Here is a 26,041-nt window from a genome sequence, read left to right as displayed (position 1 = left end):
CTGAGGCAAGTTTAGTATTATCTAAAGTCTAAGTCTGTCTTTGTTTCTGTTTCAGCTGGTCACTGCGGGATCCCAGAAGGCATTGTAAATGGCCAGGTCATCGGGGAGAACTTTGGTTACCGTGACACAGTCGTGTATCAGTGTCTGCCTGGCTTTCGACTAATAGGCTCATCAGTTCGAATCTGTCTCCAAGACAACCAGTGGTCTGGACAGCTGCCCGTCTGCATACGTAAGTAAAAACACACAACCACGCATTTAGTACTAACTAAAGATTCATCTAAACGAATAAACTAACCCAAACCTCTACCACAGAAAACAGTCTCCATGACAACCTGTGGTCTGGATGGCTGCCTATCTGTTCAAAAAAATACAAACACTCACATACTGTGCACACCCAGACATCATTAGTTTTTATATAATTTTTTTTAGAAGCTGTAGAAACAGGGTGATCCAAATGCTGTTAATACACTTACTGAGCTAAGCACTCTAACCAGCTCTTAAACACATCTCTTTACAAATTATATCTGCTGATCTATGATTTTCTGTTCCAAGTTAACAGTTGAGCAGAAATCCAGCTTCCCCCAACTCCCTCAGGGATGCTCTTCTTTCCGGAGAATGAAAGGTTTACAATGCTGAAACATGGTGAAATGGACCATGTGTGGACAATTTCCAAAATCTATCTATCCCATCTATCTCGAGTTATATCCTGTTGATGGTGACAATGTGCAGGGGATAAATCACCTGCATTCACAACTTTGTAGTGATTCAGTGAGAAATCTAAGAGAAAACTAGGAAACTAGTGTGGAGTTGTGTGATCAGGAATTGTAGATGTGTCCATAAGATGAAACTCTTCATTACCATAAAGATTGTTTGAGGAAACAAACATTTTGACAGGTCTTGAAACAGTCTGCTGTTGGTTAGATATCAAATAAGAAAACAGAAGTCTTTTCAAATAGATGCAATTTGGGAATAAAGTTTTGACTTTCATTTGAATTCTGTTTTTTTTTCCTGTGGAGTTGAAGAATCAATATCATATCTCTTAATAATAACTCTGGAGACATACCACTGAAAAAGCCTATGTTGGACAAATGAAGACATACTATGTGATACAGTATTTGTGAGGCGTTGCATTGATGAAACCAGCCTTTCAAGATAAACAGGATGAAATTTAATTTTGGAGGGTTTCATTTATAATGAAGAGGAGATTAAATAGATGTTTACCAAATGCCTTGAAAATAGAATAGAAATAAACTGATGGTCATTGACAAAAATGTCCTCCACAGCAGGAGAAGGTAGTCCATGGGAGGAGTGCAGCCTTGGATGTGATTTGATCTAACATATCATTAAAAACCACCTGCAGTCAAACATTTGTTGTGGTTCAGTAATAAGAATTGAGGGAATACTAACTGGAAACTATCCTTTGTGTGTGTTTCTGTGTGTGTGCTCAGTCATGTGTTTGCAGTGGATGGAGAGAGACACACAAAACAGAATCCAAGAATATTTAATTTGTGTATTTTAAATATTACAAAAACAACCTGATCACAGCACAGCACTGTAAATAAACAGACAATAAGATTCACAAATTCCAACTTAACATTTTATATTTAATCCTCAAATTACATTTCTAAGCAGGGATCCTTGCCATTGTACACTTATAGCATTTGATATTGTGTTACAGTGAACACTTGATGGAAACAATAATTTGATATCCTTGCTGGGAGGGAAAATGATGATCCGCAAAGAAATGTATTGCTGCACTTGTCTCGTATGATTTTCAGCCAAATATTTTATGTGAAACCAAATAAACCCTTTTTTTGTCTTCACTTTCTATAACCAGAAGGTACTATTACCACTCACCTTTTTCAGTGAAAAGTATGTTGAACAATGTCTTCTTGGAGCAGGAAACACTTTGAATGCATATTACATAAAATCTGCTCAAAATCTAGGTTTTGTTCTTGGTAAAAATCTCTACAAATGAAAAACAATGAACATTGGATATTCATTATTAACAGTGTAGCTACCTTTAACATTGTTTTTACTATAACACAGCAGGAAAGTCTCCACCAAGGGTGTTTGTCTGGTAGAGCTGATAAATCCCTGTCAAGTTTCATCAAGGGTAAAAAAAATCCAAATTAAAAGGAGGAAATGAAATCATTTAGAATAAACCTTTTGTTTGAAAACAGCCGGCATGAGGTCCCCATTTGAGAAATATCCCGTCCCGGAGGTACTTGCCCAATAGTGCTGGTTCTGCAGATTCACTCCAGCAGTCCTGTATAAAGGGCCAGGGGGCCCAACTGCCAGTGTGGTCTGGATGAGATAAATAGCTGGGCTTGAGGATAAAACAGAAAGCTCTGACATATCCAGGCTACTGTGAAAATCCACTGAAATCAGTCACTTGCTGTGAGCATCCTGAATGTTTTTAGGTCGCAACTGGGCACAGTTAAGGTGGCGATGATGAGTGCCATCTCAAACCAATTACAAAGGCTTTTTTCCAAGAGTGACAGCCCATTCGTTCACTAAATTAGAACCATGCTTAAGAGATGAAGCTCATGATGTCTACATTTCTTGAGTGGAAGGCAGAATTGATTTTCTCTATGAAGTTGGTTTTGATTATGACCCTTGAACCAAAAAGAAATGTTCGATATAGAGACTTCAATTCAGATGTATGTTGTTGTGCATTACCATGTGTTTGGGTATTGCACCCATCTGTGTCTATCTGGTTATGATAGTGTTTGTATACATCTGTGTATCTGGGGGTGTTTCTGTGCCATGCTGTTTTTATTGAGGTTTATTGAGGTTTTTATTGAGGTTATTCATGCAAGAGTTATTGAGGGAAATCATTTTACAGCCAAATTATACTGTAATTATGGAGATGAGAGGCTCTTGTTTAGAGACACAAACACAGAATTATGATGAGAATATGATGTGCATGTGTGTGTGTGTGTGTGTGTGTGTGAGTGTGTGTGAGTGTGTGTGTGTGTGTGTGTGTGTGTGTGTGTGTGTGTGTGTGTGTGTGTAGCTGCAGGGCATGCTGACGGTGTCAGATAAATTTGTATCTTAGGAATGCAAACAAACTTCTGATTCTCACTGATCAACTAAAAAAAGACCTTGGTTTCTTCTCTTTCGCTCTCGTCTTGTCTTTATCATCTCTCCTCTGCTCTCCTCACCTCAGTTGTTCTTTTTCTCTTTTGTCTTGACTTCTCCTACACTACTGCCGTCTCTTTCTCTCTTTTCTTTGGTTTTCTCTGTTTCCCTATTCACTTTTCCACCCACCCAGCCTGTGTCTTTCCCATTTTCTTTTACTTTGGTCAGACCTCCTCTCCTCTCCTCCCCTCTCCTCTCCTCCCTTCCCCTCCCCTCTCCTCTCCTCCCCTCTCCTCTCCTATCCTCCCCTTTCCTCTTCTCTCCTCTCGTTATAAAGCAATACATCTGAAGGGGGAGTGTTTGAGAGAGTGGTTGGCAGTAACTGTTAACTGTGTGTTTACACAAACATCAAACCGCTGTTGTCAGCACAATGAAGACACAAACAAACTTTTAAGAAGCCCCAGTGAATGAAGTTAACAGGATGAATAATTACGATGCACAATGCCAAACAGAGGACACTCAAAACTAACACTGCGGATGGCAAGTGCTAATATTTCCAAAATGATGACCCTAAATTGGGGTACCAGCTAGGTCTTCATGGTCCGCTGATGTTTTCGAGAATATTTATGAATTACTGTAGAAAAGGCATTTATATTTGGTCCAGATCTGGGCTTTTTGTGGTTTTCTAGACAGAAAAATCTGTCCAAGGCATATGCAGTAATTTTCATTTCTGGTTTAGGTTCATATCTTTTTGTGGCTTTCATATCAAGAAGAAATCTTGCCAAATTGGATTTTTGTAATTGGATGAGAAAATGAGCCAATGGCTTATAAGAAACCGAAACATTTATGAAATAGAATAGAGTTGCATCTAAATCACATCAGCGGTCAGCTGCTACCATGTGGCATAGACAATAGACAATAGACAATAAACATTCATTCAGGACACAGATACAGCTATGTCTCAAATAACTCAAATGTGCGAAAAACACTTAAGCTAGGCTGCTTTGTAGCACCAGTTCAAGTTAGGTGCCAATGCCAAATACTTTTGACTTCTATCATGCAATAAATTCACTCTCTGAAGTGTTAAAAGATAAGGCTGGTGGCTGGTATTCTCTATTTTTCCTGTTGGCAACAAACCACATGAAAACCCCCAAACCAACATTAAAATCAATCCAACTAACAAGTGTTGCTTTCTCTGTGCCATAGACCTCCATTGTTGTCCAAAACTGTTAAAAACACATCAATGAACCTTACCGTTGCACTGGGTGACATTTTCCCTCATTACCATGAACAATAGCATTGTAGTGTTTATATGAGTATGAGTCAATCACACATATTCTGTCCATAAATATTCAATAGAGCTGTAAATGTATATTAATCCACAACTGAAAATAGTCCCCAAGAAATGCACTACTTACTCCTGTTTGGGTAAAAAGCTACAGAGCCTGGCTGTTTTAGGAAATTACTGTACTTTTATATTTTTAGGGCCTGAGCCCCAGAGGGGCGAAGACCCTCTTGTATCTGTTCCGTTTCTTTCTTTCTTTCTTTCTTTCTTTCTTTCTTCTTTATTAATCCGCCACTTCAACCCTAAATTTGACCCCCTAAACATGCTCAAAAACTCACCAAATTTGGCATGTACATCAGGTCTGGTAAAAAATTTGATAAAATGTAAAAATTATCCCCCAAAGTTCCAAAATGTGCTCTTTAGCGCCACCTATGTCACTAAAATGGCCGCCATGGCCCGTAGGAATGTCGTAGAGAGATCGAACCAAGACTCAATTATTCGTCTCATCAAGACCTACAAATCATACACTGACACCCCTGACCTAAATCCAACAGGAAGTCCTAAATTCATCCATGAACGTATGACTTTGCACCAATTTTGGACCCCCAAGAAACGCTATCTCCTCCTAGAGCGTTAATGGTATCGGCTTCAATCTTGAATACATGACTTATGACACTATGCTGAACAAAAGTTGTTAAAAACGTTGTAATAAACGTTGTAACGATTTAGATATTATAAGCCCTGAAAGTTGTAGTGCCACATCACACCTTACAATGTAAACCAATGGGGAGGCAATCTCTAGGCATGGACTTTGTGTCAAACAAATGGTTCTGATGTCTAAACTATAAGTCTGACCACTTTGAAACCTGTATCAATGGATTCGCGACAAAATTTCCTACAAAAATGTGATTTTAATGTAGGATTTGGCCAAAGTCATGGGATTTATGAGGATATTTCACAAGAAGAGTGACATTCTCCTCTCCAACTGAGAGGGAGAGAGAGAGAGAATAGGAGGGGGGGGATGGGTGTCGGGGTTGTATGGAGCTCATTGAGTGTGAGTGACAGTTTAGTGATAAAGTGCTGCAGAAAAATAAAATCAAAACTAAAATTTGTAGCTCTGTACTGCAGTTTTTCCTTTATTAGGGCCCAAGCACCTAGTTCGCTCACATCGCTTCATTCAAATATATGAGTATTTTTCTGTGTCCAGCTGCAGTTACTTATTGTCTCTACACACCTGACAGTACACATTTCAGTCAAACTTTGACCAGGTCATGTGGGTCAAAAGTCTTTACTTTTCTAAAAACAAAGGGTCTTGAACCAACACATTGTTGGTTTCTGTCTGTCTGTCTGTCACATACAATGAAGCAAACCTTACCTTTAAAGCATGCTCATTTGTGATTCACAATCCCAAATAGATTTAATTAATAATAAGAAATCTGTATGAAGGTAAAAGTATCCATGATTCACACTGTCTTCCCTACAGCAATCAGCTGTGGCCATCCAGGAAGTCCCATATATGGTCGTACGGTGGGAAACGGCTTCAACCTCAACGATGTGGTCAGCTTTGTTTGTAATCGGGGTTATGAAATGGAGGGGCCCTCACGCGCTAAGTGTCAGGCCAACCGCCAGTGGAGCCACCCGCCCCCAACGTGTAAAGGTGGGGAGAAAAGTTAAGTGTATTCACCCCTAACCTTATTTATCCCTAACTTTTTACACCACCTCAACTCTTATTCTTATTTACTCTTATCACCTTTTTACTATAACCACCATCCTTATTTACCCCTACCTTTTTCATCTCCATTTCACCTCAATTCTACCTCTAACTTAATTTAGCTTCAATATTTCTGCCATCTTAACCCTGGAACTCATTATAACAGGGACTGAAATTTGTTTTCGAAAAGTTTTGAGGTAGATTTAATCATCTACATCTCTCTCAACCCATTCCTGGCTCCAGCCCTGTGAAATATTTTTATTTTCAATCAGACATAAATCTTACACACTGATTGTTCTTCAATAATTGTAGCAGTAAGAACATTTACACAGAAACATTCAGCATCCTGCCTAGTTTGCAGAATGAAGTGCCAATGAATCATGTAAAATAAAAAATGCAGCACAATGATAATAAGTCATTAAACTGCATGAAGGCTGGATCCAGGACATACAAACCTATCTCTTCCATGAGATCACCTAACATTCACCAATATCTTTACCCTTTTAAAACACAAGCCCCAATCAGTTCTTCCTTCTTCACCACAACCCTCCAATTTCGCCCTATATTATTTTACAGAGCTGTAATCCCGGTGCAATTCACAGGGAAAAAAAGGAGAGGGGGGAAGAGAAATGACCCTCCCAGGTTCATGCCAAATAACACATGCTTTTTTTATCCCTCTGTTTGTGTATTTGTGTGTGTCCATCTCTGTGTCTCTCTGTGTATAGTGGTCAATTGCTCTGATCCAGGCATCCCGGCCAACTCCATTCGGCAGAGTAAAATAGAGCATGGGAACTTTACCTTTGGCACTGTGGTTTTCTATGACTGTAACCCTGGGTACTATTTGTTCGGATCACCTGTACTCACATGTCAGCCTACTGGACAATGGGACAAACCTCTACCTGAATGTATAGGTTAGTATAACCATTATCTCTGTCTTTTAACCTGATGGGAGACTGGGACAGACAACAGTGGAATTGGATCTAGATTATATATTCTGGTTTTGTTTCCTTTTGTTAACCCTCTGCACCTGATGGACGCAATTTGTATCAATAACCTTCTCCTCAGAGTCATAATTCACTTGTCAGACTTGTCAGATGTGGTGATAAAAGTCCCTAAATCCACTTTGAAGTAAATTTAAAAAAATATGCTCCTCATAACTGCAGGGTCTTCTGTGTCTGTCTCTGTATCCCTAATCTTACAGCCATCTTTTAGTTTTCAAATCTGTGTGTCTAGTTCTTGACAGCAGTCACTGCAGCTCTTGCAAAACTGTGCTGAGCTTAAACGAGCTATCTATCCTCCCTGTCCCCACCCCCTCCCCCTCTCTCTGTCTCTCTCTCTGGGTCTCTAGTTGTAGACTGTGGTCATCCCGGCTCTCCCCCTAACGGTGTGCTGAGTGGAGATAAGTTTACATTTGGTTCAACGGTTCGATACTCCTGTCTGGGCGGAAGACAGCTGAAAGGAGAATCATCCAGGACATGTCAACTCAATGGGATGTGGAGCGCCCCCATGCCCTTCTGCTCTGGTAACCATTTTAACCTCTATTGAATATACAGAGTTTAAACTTCATCCTATCAGAAGAAGAGATGGATGGATAGGAGTTGTAGATGAAAAGGGGTGACGTCTAAAACATGTACACCCAACAGACTGTGGAGCGTTTCAGGCCTTTACATCCTGCCGCCACACTTTCTTAACCCTTTTGCATTCAGTTGGAGAGATAATGGGAGGGATGGATGGACAGATAACGGGTAGACTGGGTCCATGAAAAGAAAATATATCAGTATCTGTCTGTTAAAAGGGCTGTGGAGCATAACCTCACACCTACACACACACACACACACACACACACACACACACACACACACACACCTCAGCCCTGGACCTTTAACCATCTGCATTTCTGTTCTGATAAGAAACAGATTGAATTAATTGAATTTAACCTTGTTGTGAACCCCTTTTATGTCTATTTTTTTTTCTTGTGAAAAAAAAACTGAGGGAAAGGACTGAAAAGATGTTTCAGTGAAAGGAAGGATAAGAATAATGATGGGTAGATGCTCTTTAAATATTAATATTTAAATACTTAAATTTATGTAAACACATTCCATACATTTTCTCATTAGCATTAGTTGTATTGTCTTTTTGGGGTGAGTGCATTTTAAGTGAATATGCTGAGCTGTAGATGCACCACTGTCATTGTTCTGTAAACTGCTTTACAGAAGCATATTTCCTCCATGCTGGATTCACTGTATATGCATACCTCACCGTTTCTTAAACTAGATTGTCTCTCCAGACAGAGAGCGTCCTTACCTTCCATCATCAAACCGTCTAAGTTAGATGGTTCTCAGTTGGCTGGCTGGGGGCATGATTATGGCTCTCCAGACTGAGAGGCTCCCAGCTGCGGCTTATATAACAAAGCGTCTAAAAACACATTCCAGACAAGTTGACTAAGAATACATTGTTATTTACAGCAATTGCCTGGGGGAGACACAGGGTGAGGGAGGGTAATAGTTTAAGAAGCAGTGATTCATGGTTTTTACCTTGCAGGTCTGTACCAGAGCCCCGCAGAGATATGAGCTCAGCCCATGCTAGCAGTGCTAACACCACAATTCTGTTGAAAAAAATAGTGTTTCTGATGTAATGTTGGTTATGTTACCGCACACATTTTAGGGGGCATTCTTATACTTACTTTAACCAAGTAGGTCTAGTTGTTGCTGTGTCTACATCTGAAGCTTCAAATCAATTTCCTTTTATGTTTACTTTTTATCCATCCACCTGTTTCCTGACGCTTATCAGGGTTGTGTTGCAATGGAAGCAAGGTAAGCGAGCTACTCCAGATATCTCTCTCCCAAGCACAGTCTTCCAGCTCCTCATGGGGGATGCCAAGGCATTCCCAAGGCAGATGAAATATATAATCCCTCCAGCAAGTTCTTGGTCTACCCCAGGGTCTCCTATCAGTTTTACATGCCTGGAAAACTTCAAAAGGGATGGGCCCAGGAGGCATCCTTATCAGATCCCTGAACCATCTCAGCTTGCTCATTTCCACACGGATGTCTAAGATCTTTACCCTATCTCTAAGGGTGAACCCCAGCCACCTCATTTTGCCCGCTTGTATCCGCAATCTCGTTCTTTTGGTCACTATCAAAAGCTTGTGACCATAGGCGAGGATTGGAACATAGATCAGCTAGCTAATTCAGAGCTTCGCCTTCAGGCTCAGCTCCCTCTTAAACACAACTGTCCCGTACAGGAACCCACTCCTAACCTGGAGGGACCAAACCACTGTTTTCCGAACAGAAAGGCAATGTCGGAGCTGCTGTACTACACCTAGAGCAGGAAGATTGTGGCCCCCTTCTTGAGCCAGACCTGCGAGGAAAGCTCACCCGTGAGCACCTGACTGCTTGACCCATGGAGTCATCATCCTTTGGGCCCCAGGGATAGGGATAGGTTTTGGGGTCATGCTAAGATAAGCTAACTGTCTTCCGGCTGTAGCATCATATTTAATGACGAGTGGTATCTCATGTAACTGATGTAAGAAAGCAAATAAGTGCATTTCCAAAAATATTGAATAATTCCTTTTAGCTCTGGTTACTGCAAGCTAAGTGATTGCTACTTGGAAAAAAAAATATATAAATAACTACACCACACTCATCATTTCTATTCTACGCTCGACCACTCACAGTCGGTCCTTGAATCAGACAATTGAGAGTGTTATAGCTTAGTCGTTTTTCAGATTAATGAGAACCTGTGCAAAGTAGGGCAAAGGAGTTTTAGCCCAGTAACCAATGAATTTATCCAAGCCAGCGTACAGCCAAAATCTTTCAATCCGATAGATGTTTTTGTGTGCAGCGCAGATGAATGTGTGAGTCACCGATTAGTGGTTGTTCCAAAGTCACCTGAGGGAAACGGCAGAGATTAGTTTTCACAATGCACAGGAACGCACACACACACTTGCACCAGTGACACCAGGTAGATTGGTTGTTTTCCCTGTTGGGACCTGATTCACCTGAGGCTACATGGTGACTTTGGAGTGTGTGTGTGTGTGTGTGTATGCGTATGTGTGTGTGTCCCAAAGGAGTAGTGTAAATGGCGTCTCTGAAGGTGTGTGTCCTGATAGGTGGATTCTTGATGTGTTCCCAATATTCAGAAAGAAAAATCAAATCTTTTTGCAGAGTATTTCCGAGCTTTTAAAGACAAATAACGATGACACAGTGCAGTAGAGGCTTATTTATTTACATCTGAAAAACCGTCTGAAATCCTGAGGCATTACAGAAGATGTTGTGCCATTAGTTGTTGTGTCGGTGGTATGTGTAAGCTCAATTTGGCAACAAGCCTCTAGATATTTGCAGTATAGAGAAAACAGAGACATTTTTGAATTAGGTTATTTGTCAAAAGTATGAGAAAAATCACAAAAACATTGCAGATACATTTGGAAAGTTCTTAGGATACTTGTTTGTCACACAAAGTATTTTGTTGCATACCTTGAATAATGGTAAATAATGGCTGTAACATGTGTAGATAAATTTATCCAAAACTAACAGGAATTACTCAGGTTTCATTAATCATATGCATACTTAAGCCGATGCAAATTTTAGACCATGTACAAAATGGCCAGTAGTGACCAAAAATGTTTGGGGAGCAACAGATTTTCCCGCGCCTGTGCATTCAGGTTACTGTGTGTGTGTTTCTCTATGAACGTGTGTGTGTGTGTGTGTGTGTGTGTGTGTGTGTGTGTGTGTTCCCAGGAGCGTGCTCTGTCTGTCAGGCAGAATTTGCTGATCAGGCGGCTCTACAAGGGCAAAGCAGGGATCACACACACACACATACACACACACTGACACCCAACTACTACCCAACCATCAGTATACATACACACACATATGCTCTTAAGGTAAACGTACGCCACTTGTCACCAACTTATGTTTGCGGTCCTCTACTTTTTGTACAGTAAGCAGACATTTTATACTTAAGAGGCCTAAGAATGTATTTACTTTAGAGATGGAAGCACATAGTCACCTCTACAGTTATTTTATTGTTTAGTTTTATTTGTACTTCTTTCTTAAGTTTTTTTGTTTCTTCTCTTCTCTATTTGGATCTTTAATTTTAAGGTTTGAAGTACACTCTTTAATATGGAAGATTTTAAATGCCTTAATGAAAACAAATGAAACAAAGAATTATGATGAAATATAAACATTATCGTTATCCTGCTCCATCTATCCTCCTCCATTACACTACTTGTTTACTTTAAGCTAACGCTAGCTAGGTAACACTAATTAGCTTAGCTTTCAACACTTACCAACAATTGGGCCAAGAAGATCCCTTTAAGTGTCTGTTCACTTTCTGCTGCACAATCCATCAGCTAAAACTGCAGACAGTTAATCACAAGTGTAACTGAATGTGCAGTCAATAGTAGTATCCCTCCTGAAAGGCAGGCTATCTTCTTCTTCTTTTGTTGTTTATTGGCAGTATTTGGCAGCTTTCAATGCATTACCGCCAACTACTGGATTTTATCAGCTCCACAGTGTAAACTATTGCCAGTATTCACCCAAAGTGCTCCAATTCACAACACTGTCCATTCTATGACTCAGACCTAATTGCCTGAGTCAGTGAAAATCCCTCTCTCTGTGTTACATCCAGCTCCTCTCCAGAAATGTCCACAACATTCAAGAATCTCCTGGCAGCATCCAAAACCATCTTAATCCTTTCTGACTTCCCATGTATTTCAACAGTACAGTTGTTAACCATGGCAATGAATGTTAAAAAGCCTTTCTTGTCCATGCAGATATTTTGTTCAGCTTCATTCCTTTTCTGCTCCGGTTCCTTTTGTACTGTCATCATAAGACAATCGCACTTCTGTTCTGATATTACTCACTTTCACCTCTTTAATCCTTTCTGGACACTGTGCTGACCCTGCATGGTGCTTCCACTCACAATCCAGGTGCTTTGCTTGCTCTTTACAATCCTCTGTATTACAGTTGTCCTTACCACATCTCCCACATCTTCTGACTCCTCTACACACTGCAGCAACATGTCCATATTCCTGACAGTGGAAACACCTGAGAGGAGCCTTCTCATATGGCCTCACTTTGTAGCATACATAATCCAGGCACACTCTTCCCAGTACTTCTCCTTTAAAAGTGAAACACGTCGACTTACTGTCCTCCTTTTCTTTTTATTCCTCTTGCTTCAAGGACACCTTCAACAGCCTCAAACAACTCAGCGTCTACTGACAGTGGCACGCCACTTATGACTCCTTTCTTCATTGCTTCTGATCCAGGTTGGAAGCATTCCACACAGCTATGATCTTTATATGTGCTAATATTCAGGGCTTTCCATCCCTGAGGCTTAGATACACAATCGATTATGACCATCCCACTTCTAGTTATCCTGACCGACTTAACAGCTCCAACTTTTTCTTCAACAAACTTTCCAACCCTATATGGATTCTTGAAAATGCCATCCATTCTTGTCAGTGCTATCATTCCAACAAGATACGACTTCTTTTTCCGCAATTGCTCACTGGAATTTCTTTTTATTTTCAAATGCTCTTGGGGCTTCAGTTTCAATTTCGCTCTCCGATTCCTTCTCCGACGCCATTTCTGCCATCATCCTTCCTGTGAGTGGACTTAAGGCAGTCTAACATGGCTGCCATCAGCTTATGTTAGCAAAGATAAGCTCTGCCCTCTGAGCTGTGATTGGACAGTTGATTGTTTTCATTTTGGCATGAATAGTGCCTCTCCATCTCGGAAAAGAAAAATCTTCCCTGCACCTCCTCATGAAAACTAATGATAGCACTTTGTATTTATTATTGGCAGTTCTACGCTGCTCTCTACTGGACAACACTGAATTGCAAAACACCTCTTCACTTTGTTTCCTGTGTTACAAAACAATCCATTCACTTACTCAATTATTGTACTTTTAATATGTTTTTCATTTAATTGTGACACATGAAATGCATACATAAAAAGGAAATACAAATAGCAATGTGTGTTGTATTTCACTTTATTTCTTTGCTTGATTCGTTTTCATTTAGTCATTTAAAATATTCCGTGTTTTAGAAGATGCAGCTGTTGCTTGTGGCTGATTTAAGTATTCTAGTTTTGATGTGTTTAATTCTGTGTTTTTTTTTCCATTTCTCTTCCTTTAGGCGACACAGCTGGTTCCTGTGGCGATCCTGGCATCCCCTCCCATGGTTCGAGGGAACAAACTGATTTCAGGATCCGTTCCAAGGTTTACTTCAGCTGCACGGAGGGCTACGATCTCATTGGTTCTTCTGAGAGGATGTGCTTCCCTAATGGCACCTGGTCCGGCACACAACCCTTCTGTAAACGTAGGGAGAAACTTTTTACATAATCTCAGCTTCTCCTAACCAGCACTTTGACACTGACCCAGTTAAAGATCCATCCATGTGCTGCACAGTCTCATAAGAGAACTAAGGACAGTTAGTCATAGGGCTGAAACTCAATTTGATCCACAAGGCTTTCTCTCTCTGATTATCTCGTTTTTCCCCCCCCCCCAGCTGTCCAGTGTGGTAACCCTGGCACTCCCAGTAATGGAAGAGTATATCGTTTGGATGGAACAACGTTTTCTCATTCCGTCATCTACTCCTGCATGGACGGCTACCTGCTCACTGGCGCCACCACCAGGTTGTGTCAGGCCAACGGGACCTGGTCAGGAGTACAGCCCAACTGTACCAGTAAGATAACTTTTGTATATTGACAGATGGCTGATACATCAATTTATAGATAATTTAACAATATCTGATGCTCCATAAGTACAGTTCTCTGCAATGCATTTTTGTTATAACCTCATAATTTTGAATGCAAACTCATGAGGGGACTTTGAGGCTAAAGAGCAGACTGTCAGCTTTATAATAATCAGAGTATTAAATCCTTGCTTTGCAATGACGTCAAGTCTGCAATCCATAAACCTCACCAAACTCCTGGTGTGTGATGAGATTGCCTTTGTAGCCTTTTGCAACCCTATTTTATGCCCGGTTTTAAATTATTCTGTGACAGTATAGGCTCTGAGCAATGAAATCAGCCTCAAATCTTCATGCTCCTGCCACAGACATTAAAGAGTGACATGAATAACCTTAATCGTTGTTTACTTTAGCTAATTTGCCTCTTGAACTCTGTGGGAAAATTCTCAAGTGTAAATAACCATAAGGTATGACATTCTATTCCCATATCAAATATTAGCTGTCAATCAGTGCTGTATGTTACACAGTCTGCTTGCTCACACTATTAACATACTAAGAAAATACCTTGTTAAACACATTTCTGTATCGTGTCTCAAGATGAACTTCACTTTGCTTAGGACCCCACATGAGGAGTAGTATCTTAATGTTTTCCAATTTTTAGTGACATTTCTGACTTTAATGCACTGTGCAAAGAAATTACCTTTAAAATATCCATCTGGAAGGGACAAGGAGAAAGAAATGCTGAGAAACCAAAATTCTTAAATATTGGAAAAGGAAAAGTTTATAAGAATCCCTGACTTAAAGGAAATGGCTTTTATAGTAGATTACGCTACATATATTAACAGGCATAACAGTATCTGGGGTGGGTTTAAAGGCATTTAAACTGCTATTAGACTATGAAGGACAGTGCTTTGTACAGTCGGGGGAATCCTAATGCTCCCTAAAAGAGTCCCAGGACAACCTCGGCTATTTTTAATATCACTGTTGTTTCATGCATGAGAAGTGAAGCCAATAAAGGAATGTAAAGAGATCATACAGTCTGATCATAGATTCACTATACATTGCAATCTCCACAAATAAACACACAAGTGAAGTTATTATATATAAATATGAACTTTTATCTCTCACAGAATTTTTGTTTAGACTTAGATTCTTGAGACAAAATCCTCTGAGATTCATAGACTTGATCCTGAAGTTTGTCAATCTAATGTCCAATATATTTCAGATATTAAAAACAGTGATAAAAAAGACAAAGAAATGCAAAAATAAAACAACTGACTAATTCACGTAACAGCGCTTTGTCTCTTTTAACAACTCCTACCTTTGTTGTCCATGTCTTTCTTTTGCCCCCCCCCTTTATCTTTCCTTATCATTTGAATTACCTGGATGAAGTATGCAGGAGGAATAATATATAATTTATAATTTCAATGATCTTGTTCCATAGCATCACTTGAAAAGTAATCTTAATCTTCATCATCTCTTCCACTCCAACCCCACTCACTCATATCTCCATAGTGATAAACTGCGGGGATCCAGGTGTGCCAGCAAACGGCCTTCGCTATGGAGAAGATTTCACGATTGGTCAGAATGTTTCCTTCCAGTGCCAACCAGGATACAGAATGGAGGAGGATGGATCACCTGTCAGGACGTGCACTCAAAATGGGACATGGAGTGGGAATATGCCGATATGCACAGGTAAATTAAACCACCCAACTTTTAAGCATAATACTTATGTTGTAATGTTATTCATCATAATGAACACCAGCAACATACTGTCTATGTATTTAATATATGCTCATAGTTACAGGTATGTGTTGCTTTTGTTATTTAGAGCTATATTTAACACAAACAATTTTTGTTTTTTGAAAGTTTGTTACATGTATTGTATAGGTAAATAGATGTTATAGTAATCATAATAACTATCCAAATGCTCATCTTTGAATTTATAGGCAACTTTAACCATGTGTATTCTATATCAAAACTAACTATGTTCTTGTATATACTTAAATATATTAGCTAATATACATTAATACTGCTGTAATGTATACTATAAAACCACCACCAACACTACTACTATCCTGCACAGCCCTACTTTGTAGGGACTTTATTGGGATAATGCACAAGTTGCACAGTACAACCGCTGTATTCATCAGTAATTTCTAAATTAATTATTTATAATGTAATAATTAAATTATTACAGGACAGAACTCCCCATGCACAGCCAGTATTTTCAGACAGGTGCTGGTCGGTCACAGGAACATACAAGGTGAAAATCAGAATATACCACCGCACACTGTAATGACTTTACTGTGACTTTATTGAGAGCGAACAACGCGTTTCGCCTGTAGCTTCTTCAGATAAATTATTACATTATAAACCTTTGCTGAGAAACCAACAGTGTATAACTTTGGCTATATAAAGACTGACACAGAATCTTTCAGTCAGTGTCTCTCTGAGGAAAATCAAGAAAAGTCATTATGTTTTTACTATTAACATGTAATCACATTAATAAAAAATGTGTCTATTATTTAATTCAATTAGGAGTTTCTGAATATGAAGTATGAGTGTCTAACCAATTATTTATATCGGTCAATTGGCAGAAAAATTGCATTTTCAAACAGCATGTACTCAGCTACTCAAATAGTCTCCCTTTCAACTATCAGTACATTGAAATGACAGAGATTTTGAGTGATGCAGCAATGTCACCTGCAGCTGCTAATTTTTTTTCTCTCCCAGCGGTGACCTGCCCGGCTCCCCCTGCCATCAGTAACGGGGTACTGCAGGGCAGTGACTTTGAGTGGGGCAGCAGCGTGAGCTACAGTTGCTCGCCTGGATATGAGCTCTCGTTCCCAGCTGTCCTGACCTGCGTAGCCAATGGCACCTGGAGTGGCATGCTACCACAGTGCTTACGTAAGAACACACACACACACACACACACATGCACAAATGTAAACACATGCACTGGCACACACACACTTAACCGCACGTACAAACACACACATTTCCTGTTATTGTTCTTTGACAATCACCAATCACAGTTGGAAGCAAAATCTACATTTGTCCTTGAGCTGGCCTGTCAGCTATGTTGGCACCACTTACTGAAATGGGATTGTGTGCGTGTGTGTGTGTGTGTGTGTGTGTGTGTGTGTGTGTGTGTGTGTGTGTATGTGCGTGCAGCCAAGTTTTGTGGTGACCCAGGCACTCCAGTTGGTGGTTTCAGAGAGGGACGAAGTTTCATCTATCAATCAGAAGTGTCCTTCAGTTGCGCCCCACCTCTCATTCTGGTCGGCACAGCAACCAGACTTTGTGAAAGTGATGGTACCTGGAGTGGAACCCAGCCACGCTGTATCGGTAATTTCATTCATTATAACATTTATAGTGAACTATAAATACAAATGCCAAATTTTTATTGGGGAATACGGCCCTTGAACCTATTGGACTTTTTTCTTTTGGAAAGGCCTATAAAACATTCAAACCTTGCATACAGTATTTTGCTGATATGTGAACTTTTTACTGTGCTTCCCAAGAGGAATCAGGTTCTCTTCATTTTTCATATTCATATGATCACTCAGTCTCAACTGCAAGCCTGTTTTGTAAAAAATGTTGTGCCTTAGTAGAGCTTGATATTGCCATAAATTTTGCAATACTTGTGCCAATATGATACCTGAGTTTCTGTATCAATAACAAAATTATACTTTCAAAAGCTTAGTTTGAGAAATATAAATGTAAAAAAAACACCTTAAAAAGTCTAACTGCAGGCAGCTGTAAAAGAACTTCGACTACATAAAATAGTCTACAATTGGCAAAATTCTCATCTAAATCAGGAACTATCAGATCTAAGAATAAGTAAACAATTCATGAATTTGGCCAGATATTAAATGCCAGCTCCATCAGTACCAAAAAAGTATTGAGATTCAATTCCCAGCCCTAGGTCTTGGATAATCAACTTAAAATACTGTCAAGTCAAAGCCTTGGCACTGTATTTCTGCATATATTTGTGAGTTAAGAAAGTTCCTGGGTACTATAATGTTCCACTAGTCTCCAACTTGTTCAAATACAGTATCAAGGCTTTTAACCTCCACTAAAAATTGATTTAAGATTTTACTGATTACTTTTTAATAGTTCCTGACTACATCATCAATCATTTATCCCCACATGAGCAGGAGAACAGCCTGGTATCCTCAGGCAGGGGTGTCTTACCCACTTCGAAGTGTGGGTTGAAATCATAGGCGGTGATGGTCGGTCCACCAGAACCCCCAGCCTTTAGAATGAGATTTCTCAGGAGGTCATTCTAGTACAATAAGTATCTTTTAAATAACATATCATAGTGTCAAAGACTTGCTTTTATGTAATAGTTGTTATACAAATCTTTTCTTTTGATTAATATTACTGTTGTTTGTTTTAAATGTGTTTACTTTCCTGACTGGCAATTTGTGTGGGTTTGTAACCTTCAGTATGAAACACATCATTTTATTTATGTTATCCTGTCAGTTTATTATCACTGGTTTGTGGCTCACCAGGGAGCCCAGACTGGTGTCTGGTATCCCTCTGCCTAATGATCATAGCGATTAATGACCCATCATTATAGAGTTTGGAGCCTTATTTCAGTTTACTCATGGGTTTACTGTGCGGAGCAACTACAGTTCTGTCAAAGTTAAAGTTACACAGAGTTATTGGAATTATAATGAATAGTGACTGGAGGCTCATCTGAGACAATCTTGTAAATGAACAGGGAGCCTTAGGGGGACTTTCCTTAAAGGACTCCTCTGATGTGAGTGAAATATAATTTCCAGATTGGCAACTCTGCTTTTTTCACCATTAGATAGAATGCATGATTAAATATGCATTTTATGTCAATTATCAATAAATATTGACATATATACACATCCCCAAGTGAATTTCACACTTAAGAGACCCAAGCTGCTTCAGCAAAAAGAGACCATGAAGAAGTTGTAGAGGAAAGAGGGCCTAGGGTGAGCACGTTGTTTTGGTAATATGTCCAGCTAGAATGACAGTGGATCCTCTCCAGCAGCCATAATGAGCAGCTACTAAATGATCAATTTGAATCTAGACAGTACAGCAAAACATTCACCGGAACAAATGTTTTGCGAAGCTATATTGCATGCTGTACTATATAAGTCAACATAAGTCAAAGAGTGCATGCACTAATAAAATAAATTCCTTTCCTCTAAGAGAAGGGATGTCTAAGTACTAAAACAGTTACAACAACAACAGCTACAAATTTAGGTCTAAAAAGTAGCAATCTTATATGGGAAGCGAGACAACACCAGTACATGCTGTAACTTACAGTATTTAGTGAAAGGCTTCCAGAGACGGGTATCCACATCCAGCTTCAAACAAGCTGCCGCTATCCGAGGATTAACAAGAAAATTAGAAGGGATACTCAGCACGCATTACAAATGGTCCCAGTGGGTCAATTCACCACCACATGTGATGTTTAGAGCACCACTTCACATGTCTGACTCAGAGCAGGTGCTTAAACATCAAGTACGGTGATGAATTGTAATAAATGAGAGCTTTTGTAATGCGAACAGACTCTTGACTTTTTATTCCTTCGTAGCACTAGATAAGGCTTGCATACAGCACTTGTACAGCTGCTATAAAGTGGAATATGCCTTGTGAAATAGATTATATAAAAATAAGAGGTTCCTTCTGAAGTATTACCTCATTGATGTTAAGACTTAATCTATTAGTACTGAAAGAGAAGTAGTTACAGTATGTTGCCGGTGAGGTGAAATCTTTCTGGTTTGTTGCTTTTTTTTTCAGTTTGAGACTATGAAACATACATGAGCATGCACACAAAAAGACTCTCAGTGTTGCTTTATTTTTTTTCTGTGAAGGATGTACACTCTCTTTGTGTGTTTGTGTGTGTGTTTCGGGGTGATTTATTAGTGTGTGATTGCAGCTGTATGTTGGTGTGTGATGTGTATTACTATATGACTGAAACAGAATGAGTTTTGAGGTGAAGCAGCCTGCTCTTTAAATAAGACAGACAAGGGGAGGGGGATGGAAAGAAGGGGGATACGGTGACATGGAAAGATAGAAAGCGAGAGAGAGAAAGAGATAGATGGGAGGGGAAAGTAGGGAGAGAGAGAGAGATAGAGGGAGAGGGCAGTTAGAGAGGTACAGGAAGAGAGAGAAAGAGAGAGAGAGAGGTGCAGAGTGAATCTGTCATTTCGGAAGCTGTATTGAATCGAGCTCTGCGTCAGGATGTGCTCTACATGCTGATGACCCTGCCACACATAGACACACTCACTGACAGAGCCGGCCCTGCTTCGTTTTCTGATAAAGCGCTACTGCCCCCTGCTGTCATGCTGGGATATGTAGCCTACTGTTACCATGACAACAGTGGAGGAAAGGAGAGTGGAGAGAGGACATATAATGCTTCTGCTAATTTATCTTTCTTTTAGATTTTCTGTGTAATTACCTATGCTCTTGTGGTGCTTTTCTTTTCAGAACCGACCAAAACCAGCTGTGATAACCCAGGAACACCACGTTATGGCTCCTTAAACCGGACCTACGGTTTCAAGGTAAGATATCTGCACTGATAAACTAACTCCACATCTACGTTCCTATCTAAGCCGCTAATTTATTAATATAGAAGCTGCTGTTTTGATTGCTTTAATGGGAGCTGTCAAGGTAACTGTATCTAATTACAAAGAGAGAGAAAGGAAGAAAAGAAGGAAGAAAAGGAGAGATAAGTAGGATGACTGAATTAATGATGGGTTATAGGAGCTCCTTAAAAGGATGTTTCAGAATTTCTATGTGAAGGGATGACATGCAACAAAGGTCTCCAGATGGATGTGAACAGGGGTCATTATAATTACATGGGACATGGTTATTACACAATTTTTTTATGTCTCTCTAAATACAATATTTAAATGCCATATGTGTGTTCGAAAGAGTGATTGGTCACTGTCATGCATTCCTCCTCAAAATCCTCAGTCCTTGTCCCATGCAAAAATACATTTTAAAGTTTAGCCAAAGCTAATATGAGGCTTCAACAGTCCAAATTAGCCAAATATAGTGTATATTCTTGTACTTGTTGTGTCCCAGCAACAAACCTACATGCAACCACCGGGATGTAGCCTCCTACTGCGGCTCAGCACGGAAGGACTGTCTGGAGAAACACAAAAATAGAAATTCCATACTAAAAAGACTGGAAACTTCATTTGAATGTATTTGAATGCAATTTTGCACAGAAGGAGACGTGTTGAGTTGGTCAATGTATTCACACTGAAGGGATGCTTCCACAGCTGATGATGATGAAGTGAATATTTTAATAAAAAGAGAAAAAATCTATCCTTTAAACGTGATCAACAGGTTTGATTTCGATAATTGTCAGCTATCCGTAATGTGGACTCACTAGTAAAGGATATTTCTCACAAGATACATCTCATAAGAGAGGTACTTGTAATATTTTCATGAAAACCAAAGAAACAGTTACATGGTTTTTCAGTTGCATCATCATTGCAAAGTATGTACGTCATATGAGCATCACCAAGGCCCGCTCATTAAATGCTCTGAATAGAAAAAAAGATATGAAATTATGAATAAACTTTTATGTGGTATTTGTCAGGATGGTACTAATTCATTTTGTATAATAGCTTTCTCCTCTAATAAATGAAATAAAGGACATCTGTACAGCATTTCAACAATATTAAAGTCCTCTGAAGGTATTCAGTGTCCTTGCACCATGAACACACAGAACTCTCTCAAACTCTCACAAACCTTAATCTGTGTTTGTGTGTGTCTGCTTCTCTCTCAGGTGGGGAGTGTGGTGTCATTTCAGTGCCAGCCCGGTCATTTGATTCAGGGCTCTTCCTCTAGAACCTGCCAGCCTGATTTGACATGGAGCGGAACACAACCTGAGTGCATACGTAAGAAAAATACATCCTTTCAAGTTTTTAACATCATCCTACCTATCTATCAGACTCTAACTCCAGTGCACTGATCCCCTCTCCACCCTCCAGCACATGCCTGTAAGCAGCCCGAGAGTCCGCTCCATGTGGACGTAGTGGGGATGGATCTCCCTGGTTTTGGCTACACCTTGGTGTACAGCTGTCAGCTGGGCTACTTCCTAGCTGGGGGCTCTGAACACAGAGTCTGCAAGAGTGACGGCACATGGACTGGAAAGATGCCTATATGTCGAGGTAAAAAAAAAAAATCTGTATTTTATATATCTATTGAGTGCATTTGATTTATGATGTTATCCAGAGTAATTAAGACTGATTGAACACGTAAAAGTGTTAGGTGTGTCTTGCTCAAAGACGTGTTTTCAGCACACATACAGGGACATACTGGCCATCTGGAGTAGCATGAGTTTTCCTGATGGGCAGGTCGGCCTATGGGTCGGTGGTGAGTCTGGCAGCACTGATACAAAAAGATTTAAAAAATGTCCCATGGCGTTTCATCCTGCATTAAATCGGTCAGGCCAGGCCAGTTTGGGTGGTTTCTAGGCTTTTGTGGGTTTTATTCCAGTCCACCTGTACATCCTTGTAATGTATACATGTGCCAATGCAGGGATTGTGACCTATTAACCATCATTCTTAGCCACATTGTGTAATTACTAGCATAGAATACTCACCATTAGGCTGTACTTAAACTAGATCAACAGTTGCCAAAACAATCTCAACAAAATGTCCATTTAGTAGCTATTCTGGGGATTTCAATTGTATCACACAATCTTCCACAGCACAGAGTTTGCACAGTTGTCAGTGTTCAGATTGCCACAGCAGTTCAAGAACAAGAAAGAAAAGTTGAGATTGAAAGTTCATTGTCAAGTCTGGAAACACTAGTTGACAAAACAATCTCACCACAATATCCATTTAGTAGCGGTTCTGCTGCTTTCGGTCGTACCACAGAATCTTCCATCAGTATTTTTGCAAATAGCAAAGTGTAGATTCCCCAAGATGTACATGCAATGCCAAGTTGTGCATTTTTTGTATCATAGAAATAGTGTTATGTTTTTATCTTATTTACCAGCAAATGATAACAGATGAAGTTGTGAGGCCACCTCTGTGTAAGGAAAAAACTGCAAGCTTCAACTTTAAAATCATTCCACCAAGGCTGGCGCCCTTGTGCCCTGAAGTAGCCTTTAAAATGGGAGCACTCTCTGATCCAATTTGAGATTGTAGGACAAATACCCTCTGGGTTGCTTGCCTTGCTTGTTGGTAACAATGGCTGCACCTTGAAGTGATGATAGAAGCTGTTTAGAATGGTCAAACTCAAAGTGTCTGAAGGCCACACTTGAAGGACCAATGTGTAGGATTTAGTGGCATCTAGTGGTGCGGTTGCAGATTTCAACCAACTGAATACACCTCCCCTTCCCCTTCCAAGCTTGTAGGTGGCTGCAAAATTCACAGAAAACATGAAAGGCCTTCTCTAGAGCCAGTGGTTGGTTTGTCCATTTTGGGCTACTGTAGAAACATGGCAGGCTCTGTGGAAGAGGACCTGCTCCCCATGTAGATATAAATGGCTCATTCTAAGGTAACAAAAACACAACAATTCTTATTTTCAGGTGATAATATACTAATTAAAACATACTTATGAATATTGCACTCCATTTCTGCCAATAGAACCCCCTGAATCCTACACACTGGTCTTTTAAAAAGAATCTAATATGCACTACAATTATTGGTCATAAACTTTATTGCATTGCTCTGCCTACAAATAACCATTAAAGAGATTTATCTTTGGTGACCCCTTTTCAACACACTCATTGCTCATTATGGGCATGTGTGACCAGCACTGCACTCTAATTTGATAATAATAAAGTGCACTCTCCTCAGTATAAGCCTGGTTTCTTAGGGCTTTAGCTGAACATTTTAATATCTTTTCATACTGTGTCACTACATCTCTGCTCATGTTCTCACTGGACGTTATCTTTCACCCTCTGTCTCTCTTTTGTGTGTAGCTGGAGAGAAGAAGAAACCTGTGAAACCAGTAACGGGAACCCCCAGCCCAAAACTTAACGGTCAGTTCTGTTACAGGCTTGTCTATTTCAGGCTGGTACAGTCCTGTCATTCCTTGTCTATTCTTGACTTTTCTTTTTTCATTTTATTTTGTTCTAGTTTAGTCTTGTCTTGTCTGCTGTAGTTTAATAAATCTGCTCTGCTTCATTCCACCCGGCTCTTCTCTGCTCTACATTGTTGTTCTTCATGTGCTCTTGTCGATTTCATTGTACTTTACCGCATTCATTCATAGTTGTGAATAATTTATTTTTCCTCATTATACATAGAAAGGTAAATTAGCTACTGATGTTCTCTACGCTCTTCTCTATGCTGTAGTTTTGTTCAATGTTTTTTTTAAGCTCTGCTCTGTTGTAATCTGTCCTATTCTGTTAGAGTTCTATAACTCTCTGTCATTACACATGAGTTCTTATAGCTGCAGTATGTACACGTTTCTGTAACTATCAAAGCAGGAAGCAGCTTCTAAATCTATTGAAAGGTTCTGTCTAAAGCCACATGTGAACTCTTGACTTCTTAGTACACATAGTAATGGGGTTATTACCTATGCAACTATAGGAAATATAAAGGAAAAGCAAGAACTTTCACTCGTATCTATTCATGTATTTACTGTATTCCAATAAGGCACACAAGAAACTTGAAATTCTGCAAGATTGTTTTTTTATCTAAACTGCGTGAAATCTAAGATCTTACTGATACTTACTAAACACATGCGCTATTTTATTTTAACATTTCTGTTTTATTCTGTTCTGCTCTGTAGTTCCAGATGATGTCTTTGCTCCTAACTATATTTGGAAAGGATCCTATAATTACCGTGGGAGGAAGCAGCCTATGACACTGAGCATCACCAGCTTCAACTCCACGACAGGGAGAGTCAACGTTACCCTTAGCAACAGCAACATGGAACTGCTCCTATCAGGCATGTTACAATGCAGCTAATTATATCCTACAGACTGTATATAATGTATAGTAAATGTGATGTGACAGGACATGGCATGGTCATACTGTATGTCATGTTCATGGTACAGTGCACTGGTGTGTTAGCCATTCTGAGTAATATGGAGCTCCTACTATCAACACTTTGTATTGCACACTTTTTGTTGTTTTATGGCAGATTATTGCTGTATGAAGTTAACTCCCTCCCTAGAGCCACCAGCCTCTTTTTAAATGTTTGTTGCTGTATTTCCTGCCCAAACCCTCATCTGCACATACACTTATTCACACACAGACCTCCCAGGGTCCTACAACAACATCAGGGGGGGGTTTAAGACCCTATTAAAACGCAAATCCTGTTGAAGCTAGAACTGGTAGCAGAGAGCCCAAAAACAAAAAACATGCAGCTATCAGACTTTTAACATCCATCCTCTGGCTTAAAGGAGCAGCTTTAGATCAATAACGGCTAAGGCAGTGCTCATGCAGTCACCAAAGGGCCAGTGCCCAGTCGCAATAAACTTCAATGTTGTCTTAAGATGTAATTTTTTCCCTTACCTAAGCACTGTACTTAAAGGAATAGTTAAACAATTTGGCAAGTACACTTATTTACTTTTTTTCTGAGACTGAGATCAGAGGATCAATCTAAACCTAATGTTTGTGCGTATCTTAACCTTTACATGAACAGTAATGTTAAAAAAAGACAATTTGATTTTAGGAGTAGGGTGGATCATTTTGGGGGTTTTTTCTTGTCTTATTTATTCATTGGGACCGTGTATAGTGTTAAACATAAATGTTACTATTTTATACTATTTTAACTCTGTACCAGAGTTAGCTTATAGTAAATTTTCATCTGCAGTCCCTACAGCAGGTCACAATTAAAATATTTTACAGCACAATACCAAACAGTACAAAGCAAAAACACACATTTTTATACATGGTTTCAAGGTTTTACTCTCTCTTTCATTTTTACCTTTATTTTACTGATCCTACTCTTGCTTACTGTACTGTTAAAGTTGTTTTTTTTTTGTCTCAACATGTCTCTCTCTTCTATCTTTATGATTTCCAATTGGACATGATACTATATATACACATTGGGGATACACCAGTTCAAAAAGGAACACATGCTGATGTAATGTTCTGCAGCAGGCTAGCAATTATATTCCCTGGGACATTATAAACCATGGATTTATTCTGTCCTCTCCAGGAGTGTATAAGGCTTCTGAGGCCAGGCTGCTCCTGCTGATGTACCAGGTGAACTATGTGAACCAGGGAAACCAACTGAAAGACTCAGCCATCTCTCCAGCCAAAATCATAGATGACTCCTGGACCATGGATGGATTTGTAAG

At 39.6% G+C, this 26,041-nt stretch overlaps 1 protein-coding gene across 1 annotated transcript in view; it reads left to right on the top strand.

Annotated features, from left to right (window-relative positions):
- The window catches only part of csmd3b (CUB and Sushi multiple domains 3b), a 386,683-nt gene that overhangs the window by 353,410 nt on the left and 7,232 nt on the right, over positions 1-26,041 (top strand). The window contains exons 56-70 of the mRNA XM_042434723.1: positions 56-229; positions 5,853-6,026; positions 6,806-6,991; positions 7,429-7,602; positions 13,219-13,401; positions 13,591-13,767; positions 15,289-15,468; positions 16,510-16,683; positions 16,951-17,124; positions 20,251-20,324; positions 21,563-21,674; positions 21,768-21,947; positions 23,711-23,770; positions 24,523-24,681; positions 25,900-26,036. Coding sequence (XP_042290657.1) covers positions 56-229; positions 5,853-6,026; positions 6,806-6,991; positions 7,429-7,602; positions 13,219-13,401; positions 13,591-13,767; positions 15,289-15,468; positions 16,510-16,683; positions 16,951-17,124; positions 20,251-20,324; positions 21,563-21,674; positions 21,768-21,947; positions 23,711-23,770; positions 24,523-24,681; positions 25,900-26,036 — 2,318 coding nt within the window. The remainder of the gene's footprint in view (positions 1-55; positions 230-5,852; positions 6,027-6,805; positions 6,992-7,428; positions 7,603-13,218; positions 13,402-13,590; positions 13,768-15,288; positions 15,469-16,509; positions 16,684-16,950; positions 17,125-20,250; positions 20,325-21,562; positions 21,675-21,767; positions 21,948-23,710; positions 23,771-24,522; positions 24,682-25,899; positions 26,037-26,041) is intronic.

This window comes from Thunnus maccoyii, chromosome 15 (assembly GCF_910596095.1).
Source record: "Thunnus maccoyii chromosome 15, fThuMac1.1, whole genome shotgun sequence".
In the NCBI taxonomy this organism is placed as follows: Eukaryota; Metazoa; Chordata; class Actinopteri; order Scombriformes; family Scombridae; genus Thunnus; species Thunnus maccoyii.
This window is presented reverse-complemented; position numbering and strand designations above follow the sequence as displayed.